General features: G+C 34.5%; 1 protein-coding gene across 3 annotated transcripts in view; it reads left to right on the forward strand.

Annotated features, from left to right (window-relative positions):
• Positions 1-19,316, forward strand: part of ERC1 (ELKS/RAB6-interacting/CAST family member 1) — a 345,893-nt gene that overhangs the window by 261,933 nt on the left and 64,644 nt on the right. For all 3 annotated transcript variants that reach the window (XM_051962823.1, XM_051962825.1, XM_051962824.1), the window contains one exon: positions 5,988-6,132. In XM_051962823.1, coding sequence (XP_051818783.1) covers positions 5,988-6,132 — 145 coding nt within the window. The remainder of the gene's footprint in view (positions 1-5,987; positions 6,133-19,316) is intronic.

Raw genomic sequence — 19,316 nt, forward strand, 5'->3', positions numbered from 1 at the left:
ATTTTAATTTCCTTTTCTTGTCTTATTGTGATAGCTAGCATTTGAAATATTGAATGATAATGGTGATGATGGTCTTTGTTTTACCACTGATTTTACTAGAAAGTCTTCTACCTCATCTGAGTTACAGATAATGCTCACTCAGTTTTAGATACTCTCTTTCATTGAAGCAAATGGTTTTTCACAAGAATGAATGTTGTATTTTATGAAAAGCTTTCATCTATTGATTTTATCACAAGATTTTTGCTAATTCATTAATATCTTTAATTATGTTTATAGTTATAATATTGAACCACCCTCCATTCAGGCTTAATCATAGTGTTTGATCCTTGTAATATATTGTTATAGTCTCATTAGAATATTGACTTATAGATTTTTTTCCCTTTCTTTTGAGTCTTCTTGGTTTAAGTATCTAAACTATTTTTGTGTCCTAGAAGAAATTTGGCAAGACCACTTCTCTGTTCTTTGTTAAGCAAAATTTGCTGTAGTATTGGAATTAATTATTCTTTAAATGTTTGATTGAATTTACTTGTAAATCCATCTGGTTTTTTTCTTTAAAAGTTCAATTATGGCTTATTAGATTTCTTTTCTTAAGAGATAGAGATATTTAAATATTTTATTTCCTATTCTGTTTATCTGATCTCTTTTTGTAATTGTTCATCCATTTCATTTAGATTGTCAGAATGGATCTGACATCCATTCTTATGCCTGCTCCTAGTTTGGACCATTGTCTACCTCCCGTGGTTCTAGCCCTGATGCTCTATCTTAGGCTCCTTTCAATTACTGGCAGCTGGACTGCACTGTGGTATTGGAATCCCCAGTTTTTGCAGACCTCTTTGTTTTCTTCCTAACATATACCCTGGCCTGGAAAAGTGACTCACTATGGAGTATGTCACAGCTTTCTGATCAGAATTCACTCTGGTGTATTTTCTAGATCTTTGTGGAGGAGGTTTTGTAGAGAGCCAGGCTTGCTTGCTCTGACTCTTTTATCTTAACTTTGCCTTCTCACTGCTAACCAATATCCTCTTAACAAGATTTGTTCTTTCCTAAAACATTGTCTTTAGCAGTGTGGGTGGGTTTTTTTTGATCATTTTAATCTTTGGTACTCTCAAAAGGAACTTCTTTGTATATAGAATTAAAATGTAGACTTTCTTAAGTAAATGATTGTAGAATCTGAGTGGTTTTTCCAATGGTTTAATTCTGCTGCTAAGTGCTCATATATATTATTCTGAAATGCTAACCTGTCGTCTCAAACTATGCCAAGTGTAATTAGCTACTAAGAAAAGAAGTTAAACTATTCCAAGTTGATGTTTTTCAGCATAATTTTAAGATATATTTTCATGTGGGAATGTATCTGTACTGAAACAGTGCAAAGATTGAATGATTTTATACATATATATATATATGTATATATATATATCAGTAGATATTTAAAAAAAATATACTGAGTTATTATTTTCAGTTGTTTCTGGCTTTTGATTATCTATTCTGTTCCCTATCTTATTTTACATAATCTTTAAGAAACAAGTGGTTTGTAGAAAACCTTCAATATTTTAGTCTACCAAATCAAATGATTTTTTAAATAATTAATCAGAAATTAGGATAATTCTATACTTTTCCAGTCAGTTATCTTCCTATATGATATGGTTTACTGTAGAATATAATTTTAAAATTTTTATTTGTCCCTATTTCATACTTGAATCAAAAACATTCTCAAAATATGAGATTATTCTCATAAAAATTTTGGAGAGATGGGATAGTAGCCTATTTGTTAATTAATTTTCTTTATCATATTTCAGGATATAGGTAGTAATAATGTCATTGATTTTTTTTTTCCTAAACATTTGAAGTACCCTCCTTTTTTCAGTAATTTTGGAAATTGATCCCTTAGTGCCCTGAAAAATCGTAGAATATTTGTTGTCAATATATTCTAACAGTAGTCATCTGATTCATGGTTTAGAAAATTTCTACTTTACAGCCGTATCACAAAAACAGAAATAAATTTCATCTTGAACACTGCTTTTTAAATATTCAACACATTCTCAGGTCAGACTAAATTTCTAGTTTTCACAGTCAAATTCACCTTCTTAATGATGACTTAAAAAAAAATTTACTACTAAAGAATATTTTTCAATTTATTCATTTCATTCTGACTATTTTGCTAGTATCTTCTTCTTTTTTTTCCTTTATTGAGTCTTGTTTTCTTTTTCTATCTGAACTATGTAAAGCCTTCACAAGCCACAAGGAATCCATTTCATAGTATGAAGATCAGTTAAAAGGTCAAGATTCTCAAGAGAAACTATGAAAAAAAAATAGAGGACTAGGAGTGTCTAGCAATACCAGAAGTGAATGCTGCAGTACAATAATTATCAAAGTAATTTAATACTGGGAAAAAGAAAAAGAGATGTTGATCATTGGAACACATTAGATACACAGCACACAGAAACAAACATAATTACAGTGTGAAATAAATCCAAAGATCCCAGCTACTGCAGTGATGACTTATTATTTGACAAAGGAAAAACTGAAAAACAGTCGGATCAAAATTAGATTTAAAACATCTTATTCCATATTCACCAAAATAAAAGCTAAATACATAAGTGGCCTAGGTATAAAAAAAGTAACATAATACTGAATTTAGAAGAGCAAAGAAAGCAATGCTTTCACCTCTATAAATAAGAGAAAAGTTCATGACCAAAGTATAAAGATAATCTCAAAAATAAAATGAATAATTTTAATTATATTAAATTTAAAATGTTTTTCACAAAACACATACAGTTAAAATTAGAAAGATAAAATTAACTGGGTGAAAATTTTGCAACAAGTTACTCTTTTCTAATATTTGTAAGGAACTGATTAACATACATTTAAACAAGAGTTGTTTCCAGTAGATAATCAATTAAAAGATATGATCATAAGGGTCTCAGAGAAAGAATTCCAAGTGTCAAAGACCTTATGGAAAAAAAGTTCCAAATTATTAACTGTAAAAGTCAAAACAACTTAGGGTTCCATCTACCACACATCAGATTGGCAAAGGTGACAAAAAGCGAAAACAAAATTATTTGAGGAGTATAGGACAATAAGTACACACTGATTCACTTCTAGTAGAGCTGCGAATAGATTCAGCCATTTGGGGAAACAATTTTGCACTATACACCAAAATTCACTAACCTGCATCCTTTTTAATAATAATGATAATATTAACAACAACAATACCACTAGGCCTCTTTACCACAAATAAATAGAGAAAGGATCCATGTACACAAATTTTTTTTATATCAAAAACATTTTTATAGCAATTCTTTTTCAGTTGGCAAAGAACTGAAGAGTTAGGAAGTGCTTATCAACTCAAGAATTGTTAAATTATGAAATATGAATGGAATTGAATGTTATTATCCCCAGGAATGATGAAAAGTACTTTCATAAAAACCAGGGAAGGCTTATAAGAATTAATATAAATTAAAGAGAGCAGATTCAAGAGCACAATTTATTGAATAGTATTGTAAATCCAAAAATTCTTAATAACTTTGATCAATACAGTGATCATCCATGATCTTAAGATAAATCATCTTCTTATGGTAAAGGAAAATTAGATTCAAGGTGCATAATGGGACATACATTTTTGACATCTCTGATGTGGGCTTTTTTTTTTTTTTTTGGTCAGACTATTTATTACAAGGATTTTATTTTGTTTTAATTGTGGATCAAGATGGGAAGGAAAGGGGGACTAATGATGGGGCTCCTCCTTCAGTAAAGAAGTGGGGGGGAAATGGGGTTTTAAATTTTTTTTAAAATGCACAGAAGATAACATATGGAAGGTCAGAAACAAATTAGTCAGATAGTTTTGAAAGTTGTTATATTTTGAATTTCTTAAAATAAAAAGTTTCCTTGTGACAGAGACTCAGTTTTCAAAGACAATCATGTCCAATTCATAAAAAGTCGTTTCTTTTCTACTTTATATATGGCAAGCCTCATTTTATTTGATGTTTAAATTTTTGTAAAAAAATTAATTTTGCCAGATAAAGTCACTAAGTATAAATATGTATACATAAGTTAAGGAAAGATTATTGTTAATACCTCAAGAAGAAATAGCTATTTTTCTAATTTGCATTTGTAGTTTGTTTTTTACTTTTTCCATATGAGTGTTGAAGATTACCTAGACCTCAGTTGCAACACTGCATCTTCACTCAAGCAACTGCAGAATGCTTTCACTGGAGTGAGATGTGTGGGTAGAGATAAATATGTAACAGTTCATCTTGCCAAAAAAAAAATAATAATAATAATTAAAACTTTCAAACCCAATTATATTTAAATCTATTAATTTAGGTTCTGCATTTCCTGCTTTATAATTGTTTATTTCTCAGTTCAGTTCTACTTTGCATTCCAAAGAATTAATAGCTGTTTATTTCAGATTATTGCTCAAAGATGATAACATCTTTGATATTGAAGATAAGAGACCTTCTTGTTGACTTTCCATCAATTTCTTTACCTTTATCATTTTCTTCACTGTATTTTTTTTATATTCAAGCCTTAATATCGTTATTGTATTATCTTTATCTGTTTCTGTGTTGTTCAGTGCAAATGAGTTTTTCCATTAAAGGTATTCCAGACATTAAATTGTTGTAGAAAATGTCATTTTTTGCAATAACATTTAATTTCTCATAATCAGGCTTCACATTCATAGTCCAAAACACCACTAAAACATTATTTGTCCAAGGTATTAATTGCATGGTTATCAATATTATGAGCTATCATGTGAGACTTAAAAGCAATAGCTTTTTTGGAAAACAGTTGAATTTTTTTTTCCTATTGCTTACTTTGTATGCGTAAGCATTATTTTTATAACATTAACTATGTGGTATACTGTAGTTTTTTTTTTTTTTAACTAGTTAATGACATCAGGAAAGCTAGTTTACATTTTTATCCAGAAATAACAACTTTCTTTGAAAGGGCAATTTCATTTAAATCCTGATTTATGCAATATCCTAAGTGCTGCTATGAGAAGAAAAAGTAAAATAAAATAAAGATGCTTATAATTTGTGGAGTATATGTGGGGAAAATGGAGAAATATACACAAAAAATAATACAAATTAGAATATGTGGCCATTAAAAAATTGAAATGTTCTGAGACAGATAAAGAAGTTGCCCCAACTAATTAGCTCTAAAAGGTACATGAAACTTATTTAAGCTTGATGTCGGGAAAATTTGTGACAAAGTTTTCCAGAAGTAGAGTTGGCTGCATTAGGAGCCTCATTGGAGCTATTTGAGCAGAATCTTAATGACTACTTTTTAGTCATGTTAAATGTTTTTTATTACACTAATAAATATTAAATGTGTTCATTAACTAAATCCCTAAATTTTATCTGGTATTGATTGGACTAGGTAATCATTGAAATCTCTTCTGGCTTGAATTTTATAGATATAGGAACAATGGACAAATAGAATACTCATGAGAGTGGGAAGGAAAGGACATTCTATATTTAAGGAACATCATTCACAAAGATTAAAAACTAAGGAGCATCATTCACAAAGAAATTTTCCCCAAATTATGAATAATTCTTTTTACAATGATAAACTATGTAAACATAGAGTATCATGAGTTATAGCTGAACCTGCATTGTGGAGTATCTTGAATACCAGCCTAAGGAATTTGATCTTTACATAGATGATTAAAAAAAAAAAAAAAACACTGAAATTTTAAATAGTGAAGCAACTTGATCTTTTTACTTGTTCACTAGGAAGACTACTTTGGTCACTTAGAAATAAACTCCATAGTTCTGTGACTACTGAGGCATGCAGAATTATAGAATATAACTTATCAAGACTAAATTTTTACATAGCATATAATGCAAAATAACGTTTGCTTAAGTTGCAGCACATTCAAATGACGGTTTGCACCCATTCCAAATGATCATTTGATTGGAGGGTGGGGAGGAGGGGGAATCTTATGCTGTTCAGAATATTAATAGGCTCTGTACTTTGTTTTGTAGACAGGAAGCTCTCCTTGCTGCCATCAGTGAAAAAGATGCAAACATAGCTCTTCTGGAGCTTTCATCCTCCAAGAAGAAGACCCAAGATGAGGTAGCTGCATTGAAACGTGAAAAGGATCGTCTGGTACAGCAGCTGAAACAGCAGGTATGATTAAAGAAACAGTGGGAACCAAGTTAAGAAAGGGCCTCTAGAAATATGGGTATATTTCATTTCAGGATATGTCTGTCTTCCTTCCCCACTCTCTCCATCCTTCCTTCTCTCCCTGCCCGTGGTTTAAAGTATCCTGTGTTTTGTTAAATATTTCATTTCTAATTATCAAATTGGCCTTTGTAAACAAATGAGCTCATCTTTATTACAAATCTCTTTTCTGTGGATATGATATGTATAGTTTTCTAGAGAAACATTGAAGAATCTCCAGGTACCTCATAACCCTCTCTGTATACTGTAGAACAGGGAATCTTAACTTGGAGTCCATTAATTTTTTTCAAAAATGTTTCAGTATATTGATTTCCTTTGTAAGCATTTGTATTTTATTTTATCAATTTTAAAACATTATTCGGAAAAGGAATCCAAAGGCTCCAAGAACACACAGAAGTCCCAAGAACACACAAAAAAGATTAAGAATCACCTCCAACAATATCAGGCACAAAGAGGACTTTATTATAAAAGGATTTATAATTCTTGGTGATTAAGTAGATCCTGGAATGGTAATGGTATAGGCAATATTGAACCCAACTTTAACACCATCCTTTTCAAAATTTTGTGTCTAGGGTTTATCTAAAGCCTTTCACCTGTAAACATCAGAGAGCCAAAAGTTACCTTTTGTAAAGGCTAGAGGCAGATCTGAGATCTCCTTTGGTTTTGTTCACTGCTTAGGCTATTCTCTTACCATCACATGATGCAGCCTGTCCTTTTTTCTGTCATTATCCCCTACTCTTTTCTAATTATATTACTTGTTTTTTTTTCCTACTTGTCTATGTGATTCTACTTGAAGAAATTAGAACCATGAGACTTTTCCCCAGATTTCTTCTCTTCCATTGTGGGAGATACTAGTGATCAAACAGTTGTGTTTTTCATGGAATATTTGTACTATAAATTTATTTTTTCATTTTGCAGACCAATATTAAATGTGCTCAAAAGTTTACTTATTAATTTTATATCCCTCCCCCAAAGGTGTCCCTTTTCCACAAGATGGCATATACAACACATAGAATTCACTTAAGTACAAGGAAAATTTCAATATCATAAAATTATCTTTAACAAGAAGTAGAATTATCTGATTTTAGGATAGTTGTGAAATATCAAGCCTATTTACTTTGCCATGTATTTCTATTAGCTTATAGGAGACAGTTCAAAGAGTCATGAAAAATGGTGCATAATAAGAATATTACTACATATGATTCTAATTTTTATCTTTTTACTTCACTATTTTTCCTTGCTTAAAACAAGGATTCTCGTGGGTGAGGGAATCAAGTATTGTAAATGATTGTGGTATAAAGAACAAAAGACATCATAAAACAACAACCAAAAAATATTAACTAGGAAAAAAGGTTGCTCTTATGAAGTAAAAACAAAGCCTAACAGATGAACTACCCTTATGCCACACTCATATGTATTGTAATGTCAAGCCACAAGTCAACAAGTATTTATTAAATACCTACTATGTACTAGGCATTGCACCAAAAAATGCCAAAAACAATCCCTGCTCTCAGAGACAGATTCATGGTGGAAACAACAGATACTTATATACAAGATACACACACAACAGGTTGTAGAAGATCTCATAGGGAAAGTCCTGGCATTAAGGAAGATCAAGAAAGGTTTCTTGCAGAACTGTGGTTCATGACCCCATGTGGAGATTTATAAGCTGAATGCAAGGGTTTCAAAATTGTGACATTGTCAGTAATTGTTTGATTTGCATATCTCTTTTATATACATATATATCCAGGGTTATGTAAAAATTTCTCAGGCCAAAAAAAGGTCACAAGCCAAAAAAGTTTAAGAAATCTTTTTATAGAATATGGGATTTTAGTTGAGATCTGCAAAACAGTAGGTAGAGATGAAAGAAGTACAACATTATAAGCATGAGGAACAGGTAGTGAAAATGCCTAAAGTTGGGAGATGAAGTATCTTATATAAGGAACTGCCAGGAGGACATTGTCAATATAGCTGAGTACATGAGGGTTGATAAATTGTGATAAAATTGGAAAGGTAGTATTGAGGCAGTTTGTAAAGAGTTTTAAGTGCTAAACATGATATTTAATATGTAGTCCTAGAGGTGGTAAGAAATCAGAGTAATTTATTGATTGGGAATGGTAGGAGTGAAATGGTCACATCTGTGGTTCAAGAAGATCAGTTTGATATGTAATTGGAGGATGGATTAGAATAGGGAGAGACTAAGAGATCCTGCATCAGTGATGATAACATGAGAGGAGTAGAAAGCCATATCCTACCTATGTGACGAAAGTAGAACCAACAGGAATTGAAAACAGATTGGATGTAGGGAGGGAAAGGATAAAGAGCCAAGGATGACTCATGAAATGAGCCTGAGTTACTGGAAAGTGATAGTACTGGAGAATAGTAGACGAATTTGAAAGTAGGAATTCTAGAGGAACTTTTGTATGTTAGACAGGAAACTGCCTATCAATTTACCTACAAAATTCTAACTTTAATTATTCCATAGTAATTGTCAATTACTGAGTTGTAATCTAGATTAATATATGCCTAGTATATGTGAATGTCACCTAAATCCTATAAAAATATTGTCCATTTAAGAATAAAAATGAAGCATTTTTGAGGAAAACAGTGATGATTTCCTCTAGATTGTAGAACCAAGTTTAAACTGTAATTCATGACCCTATGTGGAGATTTTTTTCCTCTTGCATTCATGGCTTCAACAATCCTACCTACTTATAGTACATCTCGGTTTATATAAGAGCAAAGAAGGAAAGTTTTGTCAGAGACATTTTTGATTCTTTAATTTTTCAAAGAGCATGTATTTAAAGCTTAGATAATAGATAATAAAAAAAATCATTTTTTGAGAAAAGGATATGGCATCAGTGTTTTTTTAATTTAAAACTCCTAGACTTGAATTGCAAAGATGTGCCTCAATCTAGAGACCATTTCTTTACAGGTTGTTGTTGGCATTCACGTGGGGCCATTTTCATCATGGGATGGAGATGGGGAAGGGATTTAAAAAGTGGGGGGTCCTTATCTAATGTGGTACCAATTTACACACACACACACACACACACACACACACATACACACACACACATTCTATGATAGTTTGTCTCTCTGACTTATTCATGGCAAAGCAGTCATTAGGGAGGCTTTTTCAGAGACGGGTTGGGGGGCGGGGGAGGCGGATTACAAGAAAACAGAGCTAAAAGTTGTCTAACAAAATCCAGATGTGCTGTGGTGTGTGCCAGCTAGTATGTTCAGATGATAAGTTATGGCCTGCTGTGCTTGTCAAGCCAGCAGTGCAATTAAGTAAAAATAGAGAAAATTCTTTATGGCATTAATGTGATCTGTTCAGTGACATAATCTTTCACAAGGTGATCTCTGAATGTTTTTCCTTTTTCAAGTAAAGATTTTTATAATTTTCATATACTAATTGCTATAGTTTACAGATCTTGTTTTTTAACTGAGTTGCAAAAAAATTATTTTAAAAGACACGTTAGAGTTTCTTAATTTTAGAGACTACAAAGCTCAGTGCTAAAAAAAGGTTCTTTATTTTATTTAATTATACTTTTAAAAACATTTTTAATTGACTTTGTATTTAATATTAGTTATTTGTACTTGTGACTCCTGCCTGGTAAGCCCTCCATACCAACAAAATCAGAGGATCTGAGTTCTGTGTCCTATCTCTGTCATTTAATTATCTCTGTGACTTTGGGTAAGTGATTTATCTTTAATAGGACATAGTTTCCTTCACTGTAAAATGAAGTGTTAGGCTAGATGACCTATAATGTGCCTTTTTACTCTAAAATCTGGGGTTTTTTTGAGGAAATAAAAGATCAAATAACTAAAAATATGGAAGCCTAAGTAAACTTTTCATCAATTCGTGTAACTTCTCAAAATGTTGTAAAACAATAATACACACAAGGTGAAATAATTGCAACTATCTTCACAAACTTAGATATTAAGAACTTTTTTGAAATAAGAACCTGATTTATTAACATTAGAAAAGGCTAATCCTTGTCATGCTTTACAGAACCTAACCCCTTGACTTTGGCAGAACTGCACAAGTACCCACTGGCTTATGCTATGGGCTCCATTTAGCAGTTCTTTTCCTACTTTGCCAGCACACACCAGCTTTGCCCTCATGATGCTATTATGTGACAGTAAGCAGAGAAACTCAGTTCTTTGCTTCTTCTTTCCTGCCCTTTACAAGAATCCATCATCAAAGGAGAGGAGTCAGAAAGTGAGCAATAGGGGATTGAAAGGATAGATGAAAGGATAGAAATGAAATTTCTAAGGATCTTAGGAAGAAAAGAAAGTACATTAAAAACCTTGAGTACAAGTAGATAAATCAACAAGGAAGACATTAATAAGAGAAGAGAAGATGCCATCCAGAGCATGTTTAATTAGTCCAAACATCTTTAGATAATTGCAAAAAAGATGAAAATGAATCAAAACCTAATGAAGTAGAGGTCCTATACATTTCCAAAAGAGCACAGTATCTTGCAGGATCTCTTGGTTCAGAGAGAAACAAGACTTGAGAGAGTGGAATTTATGACCTCCCCACCACAAAAAGTTGTCAAAATAGAAAACTTGACATTGGCAGTCTCTCTAAAGAAACAAAAGAAAAAAAAAACTAATTGGAAATACAAATACACAAAAGTGAAGGATATTCTCAAAGAAGAGAAGCAAAAAGTATTAACACTAAAAAAAAATAAAAATAATCTGCATATAAGAAAAAACATGGACATAGAACATAGAATGCATAGAGACAAAGAGACATCTCCCAAAAGAAAAGTTAAAACAAAAACAAACAAGAAAAAAATAGAATCTCTTACTTTTTAGAGTATGAAATAAAAACTACCTTGAACTTCTGGACATAGAAAATAAAGTATCAATTTTTAAAAATCTAAACTTCTCTTCCAGAAGAAAAAAATATTAAAAACCTGAACTGCAAATTCCAAAACACATATTGGTTAACACTAATAATTTGAGTGACAGAGCAAGTTCTGTAAGTGACCAGGAAAAAGACTTTCAGATATAAAGAAAAGGAAATTCAAATCACATTGATATTCTGTACCTAACAGAAACCACATAAGGGAATGGAACAATGTGTTTGGGAAAGGAATTTAAGATATGACCCTAAGTAACATAAAGTTGAGCTGAAACATCAATCAAACATATGATTGATCAATAAAGATTAATTATTTGAAGAATTTTTTTAAAATAAAAATAAAACTTCAAAGATGAGCATTTAGGGTTAGATAATAGAAATAAAAAATGGCAAACCATACAGCAACCCAAAAAAAGGTGGTTCAGGGGAGTGGGGGAAAGGGAAGAGAAGCCAGAAAGACAACTGTGATTTAAAAAATAATGATAGGAACCACAAAGAGATTTCTTCCTAAAAGTACACAAGAGAAAGGAACAAAAGGGGAACATATATGGAACAAATGAATAGAATAACAGACCTGAAAATTCATGGACTAAGACTCATGATACCCCATCATCTAGAAGTGAATCATTTCTTTATGGGTCTAAAAGGCAGAATATATTAGTTCATAAAAAGGAGATTAAAAAAAAAGAAGATAGAAGAATTGTGTGATGTACTTTAATCAAATTAGTAGTAAAAAAAAAGGGGGGGGGGATGGAGAGGGAATAACTCCTGTAGTTTCTTAGGACTAAAAAGGGCTACATATATGGAGGAACAGATGAGGTGAGAAAGCGCATTACTAAGAGAAAAAGGTGGAAATCTCAATTCGTTTGGTGGTAGAAAATACGATTAAAGAACACTTTGAGGAGATAGAGGATGGAGAAGAAAAATATAATTTGCAGAAATTTGGTTCTTATTTCTTAGGAGTGTTTTGCCTCTATGAGACTCAGGAGAAAAATAATCAGCTCCGGAGGGCAGCTTTTAATCAGAAGAGTGTAATGATAAAGCATGTACTGAGAATAAAGAAAGCAGATGGTGGATGCAAGGCAGAGAGGATAGTGATGAAGAAATACAAGCAAGGTAAACACAGTTACTTAGGAAAAAATAAGTAATAGATAACCCCAACTTTAGAGACTATTAAAAGGATAGAAAACTAGAGGCATTTGGGTGTTTTTTTTTTTTTAAGAAATAATTAGTAATCATTAAGAAATTTCTTTTTGGGGGCAGTTAGGTGGCGCATGGATAGAGCACCAGCCCTGAAATCAAGACCTGAGTTTAAATCTGGCCTCAGATGCTTAACATGTCCTAGCTGTGTGACCCTGGACAAGTCACTTAACCCCACTTGCCTCAGGCAAAAAAATAAGAGAAAGAAGAAAGAAAAAGAAATTTGTTTTTTAAAGATACATTAGGGACTAATGATGAAATCGGTATTTAGAAAAATCAGTTAAGATAGAGGAGCAGATCTAGATAGACTAAACCCTTCAATCTTCCTTACAGATAAATAAATGTATTGTATGGAACTAAATTCCAGAATGGGAAGGTATATATAGGGGAAAAGGAAAATTGAAAGATAGAAGGGAATGGGTAATGTATCCTAATCCATTTAATTGTTAAACAAAGAATGAAAAGGGGCAGCTAGGTGGAACAATGGATAGAGCACCAACCCTGAAGTCAAAAGGACCTGAGTTCAAATCTGGCCTCAGACATGTAATACTTTCTGGCTGTGTGATCCTGGGCAAGTCACTTAACCCTAATTATCTTAGCCAAAAAAAAAAAAAGAAACAAAGAAAAGAAAATAATCCCTGTAGTCTCTCAGCAAGGAAAGTGACTACAGGAGAATGAGTTATTTGGCAAAGGACAGAATTGAAACAAGGAAAGAAGTTGGAGATTTCCATTCAGTAGGGGAAGGAAGTACCAATGCAGACCATTTCCATGAGGGTTAGAAATGGAAAATTTGCAGTCAGTTAAATCTGTAAGGAGTTGGTGCCCAGAGAACATTTCTTTTTTTTTCTCTTTCTCTTTTTTTTTTTTTTTTAATTTAAATAACTTTTTATTGACAGAACCCATGCCAGGGTAATTTTTTACAACATTATCCCTTGCACTCACTTCTGTTCCGATTTTTCCCCTCCCTCCCTCCACCCCCTCCCCCAGATGGCAAACAGTCCTATATATATTAAATAGGTTACAGTATATCCCAGATACAATATATGTGTGCAGAACCGAACAGTTCTCTTGTTGCACAGGGAGAATTGGATTCAGAAGGTATAAATAACCTGGGAAGAAAAACAAAAATGCAAGCGTTTATATTCATTTCTCAGTGTTCTTTCTTTGGGTGTAGCTGCTTCTGTCCATCCTTGATCAATTGAAACTGAGTTAGGTCTCTTTGTCGAAGAAATCCACTTCTGTCAGAATACATCCTCAAACAGTATCGTTGTTGAGGTATATAATGATCTCCTGGTTCTGCTCATTTCACTTAGCATCAGTTCATGTAAGTCCAGAGAACATTTCTAATGAGGAAGTGTTGTGCTTCTCTAGTAAACAGGGTAACAGAGGAGGGCTAGGGAGCTGGAATGCCTCACAGGTGTGTGTCTGGGTCACTCCCTGAAGGGACTAAATAAATTCTCTTTGTGCCTGAAGATATCTCTGATTAGTTAATTTGGAAAAGAGGGTCTAGTACCTGTCCCACACAGCTCCAACTCTCAAGTTATGATTTTATCATATTTATCCATCAAGGTCCCCACAGGGAAGGAATTTATTGTTCACTCTCTTGATTATCCCTACTCTTCCCTTTTCTTGCAGATTAAGTCTAAGAAGCCTTAGGGGGAAAAAACTGGGGTGTTATAATTTTAGTCCATTCTCCACACCATAGTCCATGGGAACAACTGTTATGGAAATAAAACTTGTAGATACTCAAGCCACTGCTACTAGAGAATCAGAAAATAAACTTCTTACCATTTAAGTTCTTATCATTAAATGGCTCAGTGGATATGACTGGGGGGGGGGGGGGGAGGAGGGGAGGGGCCTGCGAAACTCCTTGAACTCTCAGAGGCGCTCTCCCCTAACAAAGACCTGCCCTAGGGAATTAAGATAAGTAGTTTCATTCCCTTATCCTGGAGGAGCCCAACATCCCTCTCCTGCAATTGGTAACACTCCCTAATGATTATACACTTTATTGAATTGAAGATTAGTCTAAGACTACTCATTCAAGGGGAAAACTTGTATTCAATTCCTGAAGATCTCAGTCTGATTTCAAATCAAACTGCCTCCAGCTTCTAGCCAAAGTTTCAATTATAAAAAGCGGAAACTTGGGGCACTTCTTTCCAGAGGCCCAAAGCAGCAATCTCTCTTTCTTTCTCTCCTCTCTCTCTCTCTCTCTCTCTCTCTCTCTCTCTCTCTCTCTCTCTTCTCTCTCTCTCTTCTCTCTGTTTCTTTTTCTTTTCTCTCTCTATGTGTGTGTGTGTCTCTCTCTCTCCCCTCTCTCTCTGTGTCTGTCTGTCTCTCTCTCTCTTCTCTCTCTGTTTCTCTTTCTTTTCTCTCTGTCTCTTTCTTTTCTCTCTCTGTGTCTCTCTTCTCTCTCTCTTCTTTCTCTCTCTCTCCTCTCTTCTCTCCTCTCTCTCTCTCTCTCTCTCTCTGCATAGCTGCCTGCAAAGACCCTCTGCCCACTGTGAAAAGACATTCTCTTTTCAACATTAACCCTCTTTATTTCTCTCACCTATTTCCTAACAGGACTACATCCCTTTTTACCTTCCTGTTGGCATTTCTCTAGTAGGAACTTTGTATCTGTCAGGACCTTGCCACGGACAATTCAGTCTTCGTAGCAAAGGTCAACTTCTCAGTGCCAATAAACTTCTTTTTCCCAGTCTAACTTTTCAGGTTAGTAAATGTTGGAATCCTTACTAACTGCTAAGTAATTAGAGTTGATCTAATCTTACAAGAAGATGTTTTGGGCAGAACCTGAAACAAGGTACTAAGTAGAACTACCCATAATCCCTCTCTCTGGAAGGAGCATAAATAGGCCAATGGGCCAGTCGGAGAGGGCTCTAGAGAGGAAGACCCTACAAGTCGAGATTTCACTGGAATGACATGAAGACTGGAGCTGGCTGGAGGCTGAAGAAAGTAGAGGCAGAAGCTGAAGGACCAGACCTTTGGATTTGGTGACATTTGGAGAGAGCTCTTGGAACCAAGCAGAGAGATAGGCCTCTAAGCTAACCGGGCTATATTGGAAATAATAAAAGATCTGAACTTTTATCACCTGGCTGCTTTTTGAGAAGAAAAAGATCACCAACATTTGGCGCCCTGAATGTGGGACAAACAGACCCCTCAGTGGATTTCAGTGGAAAAGCTCCGATCCTGATTCAAGTGGAAAAGCCTCTGATCCTGATCCAGTGGAAAAGACTCTTCAACCCAGAAATTAGAGTGAGTGCAACAAAGAAATTTTGTTAAAAGAGTTAGAGTAGAATTTCAGCTAAGATGGGACAGATATTTAGAAAACAGCCTGTTTCTGTTCAAGGAAAATGTTTAGAGAGCATTGTCAAAATTATGAAAAGCCAAGGTTTAATTATAAGTTTACAGCAAATCACTGAACTTTTACAAACTGTAAAGGACATATGTCCTTGTTTCTCTCTTGATAAGGAATTAGATCTAAATGAATGGAAATTGGTTGGAGAGGATCTTTGTCAATTCTATGATAAAAATGGGCCTAACTCAATAATTAATACATATAATGTAATACAATTGGCTATAAGAAGTTATTTAAGTGATAGAATGATGAAAAGGAAAGTACAGGAGGAAGAATTGCCAACTTAGGTGAAAAGGAGGACGAATCAGATGAGAATGGAGTTAATTACAATTCTGAGTATGATACTTCACAGCAGGAGGAATTAGGAGATTCCACATCTCATGACCCTCCCCCCGCAATTAACCCTTCATGGGTGGAACAAGGGGGAGGGAGAGAGACAGAAACACAGTCAGCTTCTCCTATAAAGCAGAATTTAACAAGATTAGAAAAAGCATTAATTAAGGCAAAAAATGAAGGAGAAGATACATCTGATTTTATAAATGCATATCCTGTGATTGAAGAGCTCAACTCCTCAGGTCAGAAAGGGAGAAGATACACTCCTTTTAATTTAGAAAAAATTAAAGATTTGAAAAAGGGTTGCACTCTTTATGGGGCTACATCATCTTATGTGAAGATGTTACTGGATAATTTGTCTTATGGATTTCCAGTCATTCAGGGTTAGGATTTCATAACGAAAACTTGTCTAGAACCGGGACAAAATTTATTGTGGCTTTCAGAGTTTCATGAATTATGTAGGATTCAAGCCCAATGCAATAGGCAAACAGGAGCTATTGTACAAGTTGCTTTTGACCAACTAGCTGGTGAAGGTCAGTATGCAGAGAGTTCAGAACAGATTTATTATCCCATAATAGTGTATGAGCAAATTTCTAAGGCTGCAATAAAAGCTTGGAATTCTCTCCCTGGACAGAAAGATGGAAATAATGTTTTCACAAAAATAGAGCAAGGTCCCAATGAACCTTTTGCAGATTTTGTGGGACGTTTACAAACAGCTGTAATAAGAACCATTGGAGACAATGCAGCAACAGAAATAATGACTAGACATTTGGCTAAGGAAAATGCCAGTGAGATTTGCAAGAGAATTATATGGGGGCTAGACAAAAATGCTCCTTTAGAAGAAATCATTAGATGCTGTGCCACAGTAGGCACAAATGCTTATTATGTCCAGACTATGATGAACATGGAAAGACAAGGTCCTTCTTGGCAGAGGAATTCTAGAGAAACTCGTCGATGTTTTCAGTGCAGAAAAATTGGACATTTGAGAGCCCAATGTAGATACAGAGATACAATGAGAAGACAGGGTGAGAGAAAACCCAAAACCCCATGTCCAAAATGTAACGGAGGCTTTCACTGGGCCTCTAAATGTATATTGACCCAGAGGAATGAGAGGCAGGGCCCAGCTCTAAAGTATCAATCAAAGGACAGGTGGGGCATGATAGCAGCTGAGGTCACACCCAGAGAGACTTTAGAAATTCAGAACTCTGATGTCATCAACCAACAGAAAAGCAATCAGGATTACAGTTGGGAAGAATACAGGCCTTTTAAGACAACAAGACAATATCCAATGCAAACAGCTCCAATGTAATTACCAGATGATGAGGAGAAATCCCAAAAGTGGTAAATAGAAGAGAATTAGATAGGTTAACTGCTTGGGGAAGAGGATCTGCTTATATTTCCACAGGTGGAAAAGGAATCAGATGGCTAACAATGAGACTGTCAAAAGAACTTTAAAATCTTCAGCTTTCAGTTCCTGAAAAACCAGCAAGAATCACTGGATTCCCTGAGATGAAAAATTGTTGATGAGACTTTTTGCAGTACTTCAGAGCTTACAGGAATTATTAGATTCCTGGTGCATGAACTAATGGACAATGGATTCCTTATGGACTATTTCTAGGACTTATGGATGTTGTTACATTACTACTTGCCTGTGTTATATTACTATGTGCTTATGTATTTTAAGCAATTGCAAGAATCATTGGATTTCTTGAGATGAAAGATTGTTGATGAGACTTTTGCAGTAGTTAAATTTTCATGTTGATTCATGTTATTTGTTACATTACTACTAGCCTGTGTTATATTGCTATGTGCTCATGTAAATTATGTATAATGCCTCCCATATTGATGGATTTATGTATACCATGTATATCTGTTACAAAGTTCTGGCCCATATTGATGGATTTATGTGTACCCCCTCAGAAACCCCCTATGTTTTAAAACAAAAGAAAGGGGGAGATGTTGGAATCCTTACTAACTGCTAAGTAATTAGAGTTGATCTAATCTTACAAGAAGATGTTTTGGGCAGAACCTGAAACAAGGTACTAAGTAGAACTACCCATAATCCCTCTCTCTGGAAGGAGCATAAATAGGCCAATGGGCCAGTCGGAGAGGGCTCTAGAGAGGAAGACGCTACAAGTCGAGATTTCACTGGAATGACATGAAGACTGGAGCTGGCTGGAGGCTGAAGAAAGTAGAGGCAGAAGCTGAAGGACCAGACCTTTGGATTTGGTGACATTTGGAGAGAGCTCTTGGAACCAAGCAGAGAGATAGGCCTCTAAGCTAACCGGGCTATATTGGAAATAATAAAAGATCTGAACTTTTATCACCTGGCTGCGTTTTGAGAAGAAAAAGCTCACCACAAGTAAATTCTTTTATGAAGGACCTTCATTGATCACAAGGGGGTTCCCATAACTCCCTACCCTGACCTGAAAAGAAGATGGATTACTATATGCTTTGCTACTGCACATTTCTCTATGACTTATAGTTTAAAGCTCCTTGGTATTCTCCCAATACTAGAATGTGAGCTCCTTGAGAGCCTGAACTATAGGGAGTTTCCAGATTCCGGCTTGTCCAGGATTTAAAAAGCAGAAGACTCAAGCCTTTTCATTGGATAGATTAAAAGGACATAACCATCCTTGACCAATGTTGTCTGCTTCCTGTGGGTCATATCACTTCCTGTGGGTCTGACTTTTAAAGATACATGACTCCCTACAATCCAGGGTTCAAGACTTGGCAATAGAGATCATGTGATTTAGTCTGGAACTGAGAAAACTTCAACCAGTCAGTTCTATTCAGAGCCAACCAAAGGAAGGGGCCTCTAAGTCTTTCAGAGTTGTCTGACTTTAAGTATTGCTTTGTTGTATAAATTGTTCTCCTAAGTCTGCTCTTTTCACTCTATTAGTTAACAGGAATTTTTTCAGGCTTCTCTGAAGCCATCCCTTCATCATTTCTTATAGCACAAAAGTATTCCATCATATTCACATACTATCACTTGAGGAGTATCCTTTAGTTTCCAATTTTTGATGACTATTAATTTTGTACATATAGGTCCTTTCCCTTCTCTTTCCTATCTTTGAGAGTATAGCTTGATAAGAAACAAAATATATTACCAAGAACTCTACTGACTTACTGATGAATGCAGGAAAAGATTTATTTTACATTCTTGCAATAATGGCTTTCTAGATGACTAGATACACCTTTGAAAATTCAAACAGCATTTTATTTCCTATCCTGAAGCACAGGTCCCTCCCCTGACTCTTCATTAATTGGATATTAAGGAAGTTACACAATACCTATCTCCACCCCTCCTTTTGTTGAGGTCTAGATTTGGGGTACCTAAATGAGCAGTGCAAGGATACGGAG

The sequence above is a fragment of the Antechinus flavipes genome, chromosome 5 (assembly GCF_016432865.1).
Source record: "Antechinus flavipes isolate AdamAnt ecotype Samford, QLD, Australia chromosome 5, AdamAnt_v2, whole genome shotgun sequence".
NCBI classification, from domain to species: domain Eukaryota; kingdom Metazoa; phylum Chordata; class Mammalia; order Dasyuromorphia; family Dasyuridae; genus Antechinus; species Antechinus flavipes.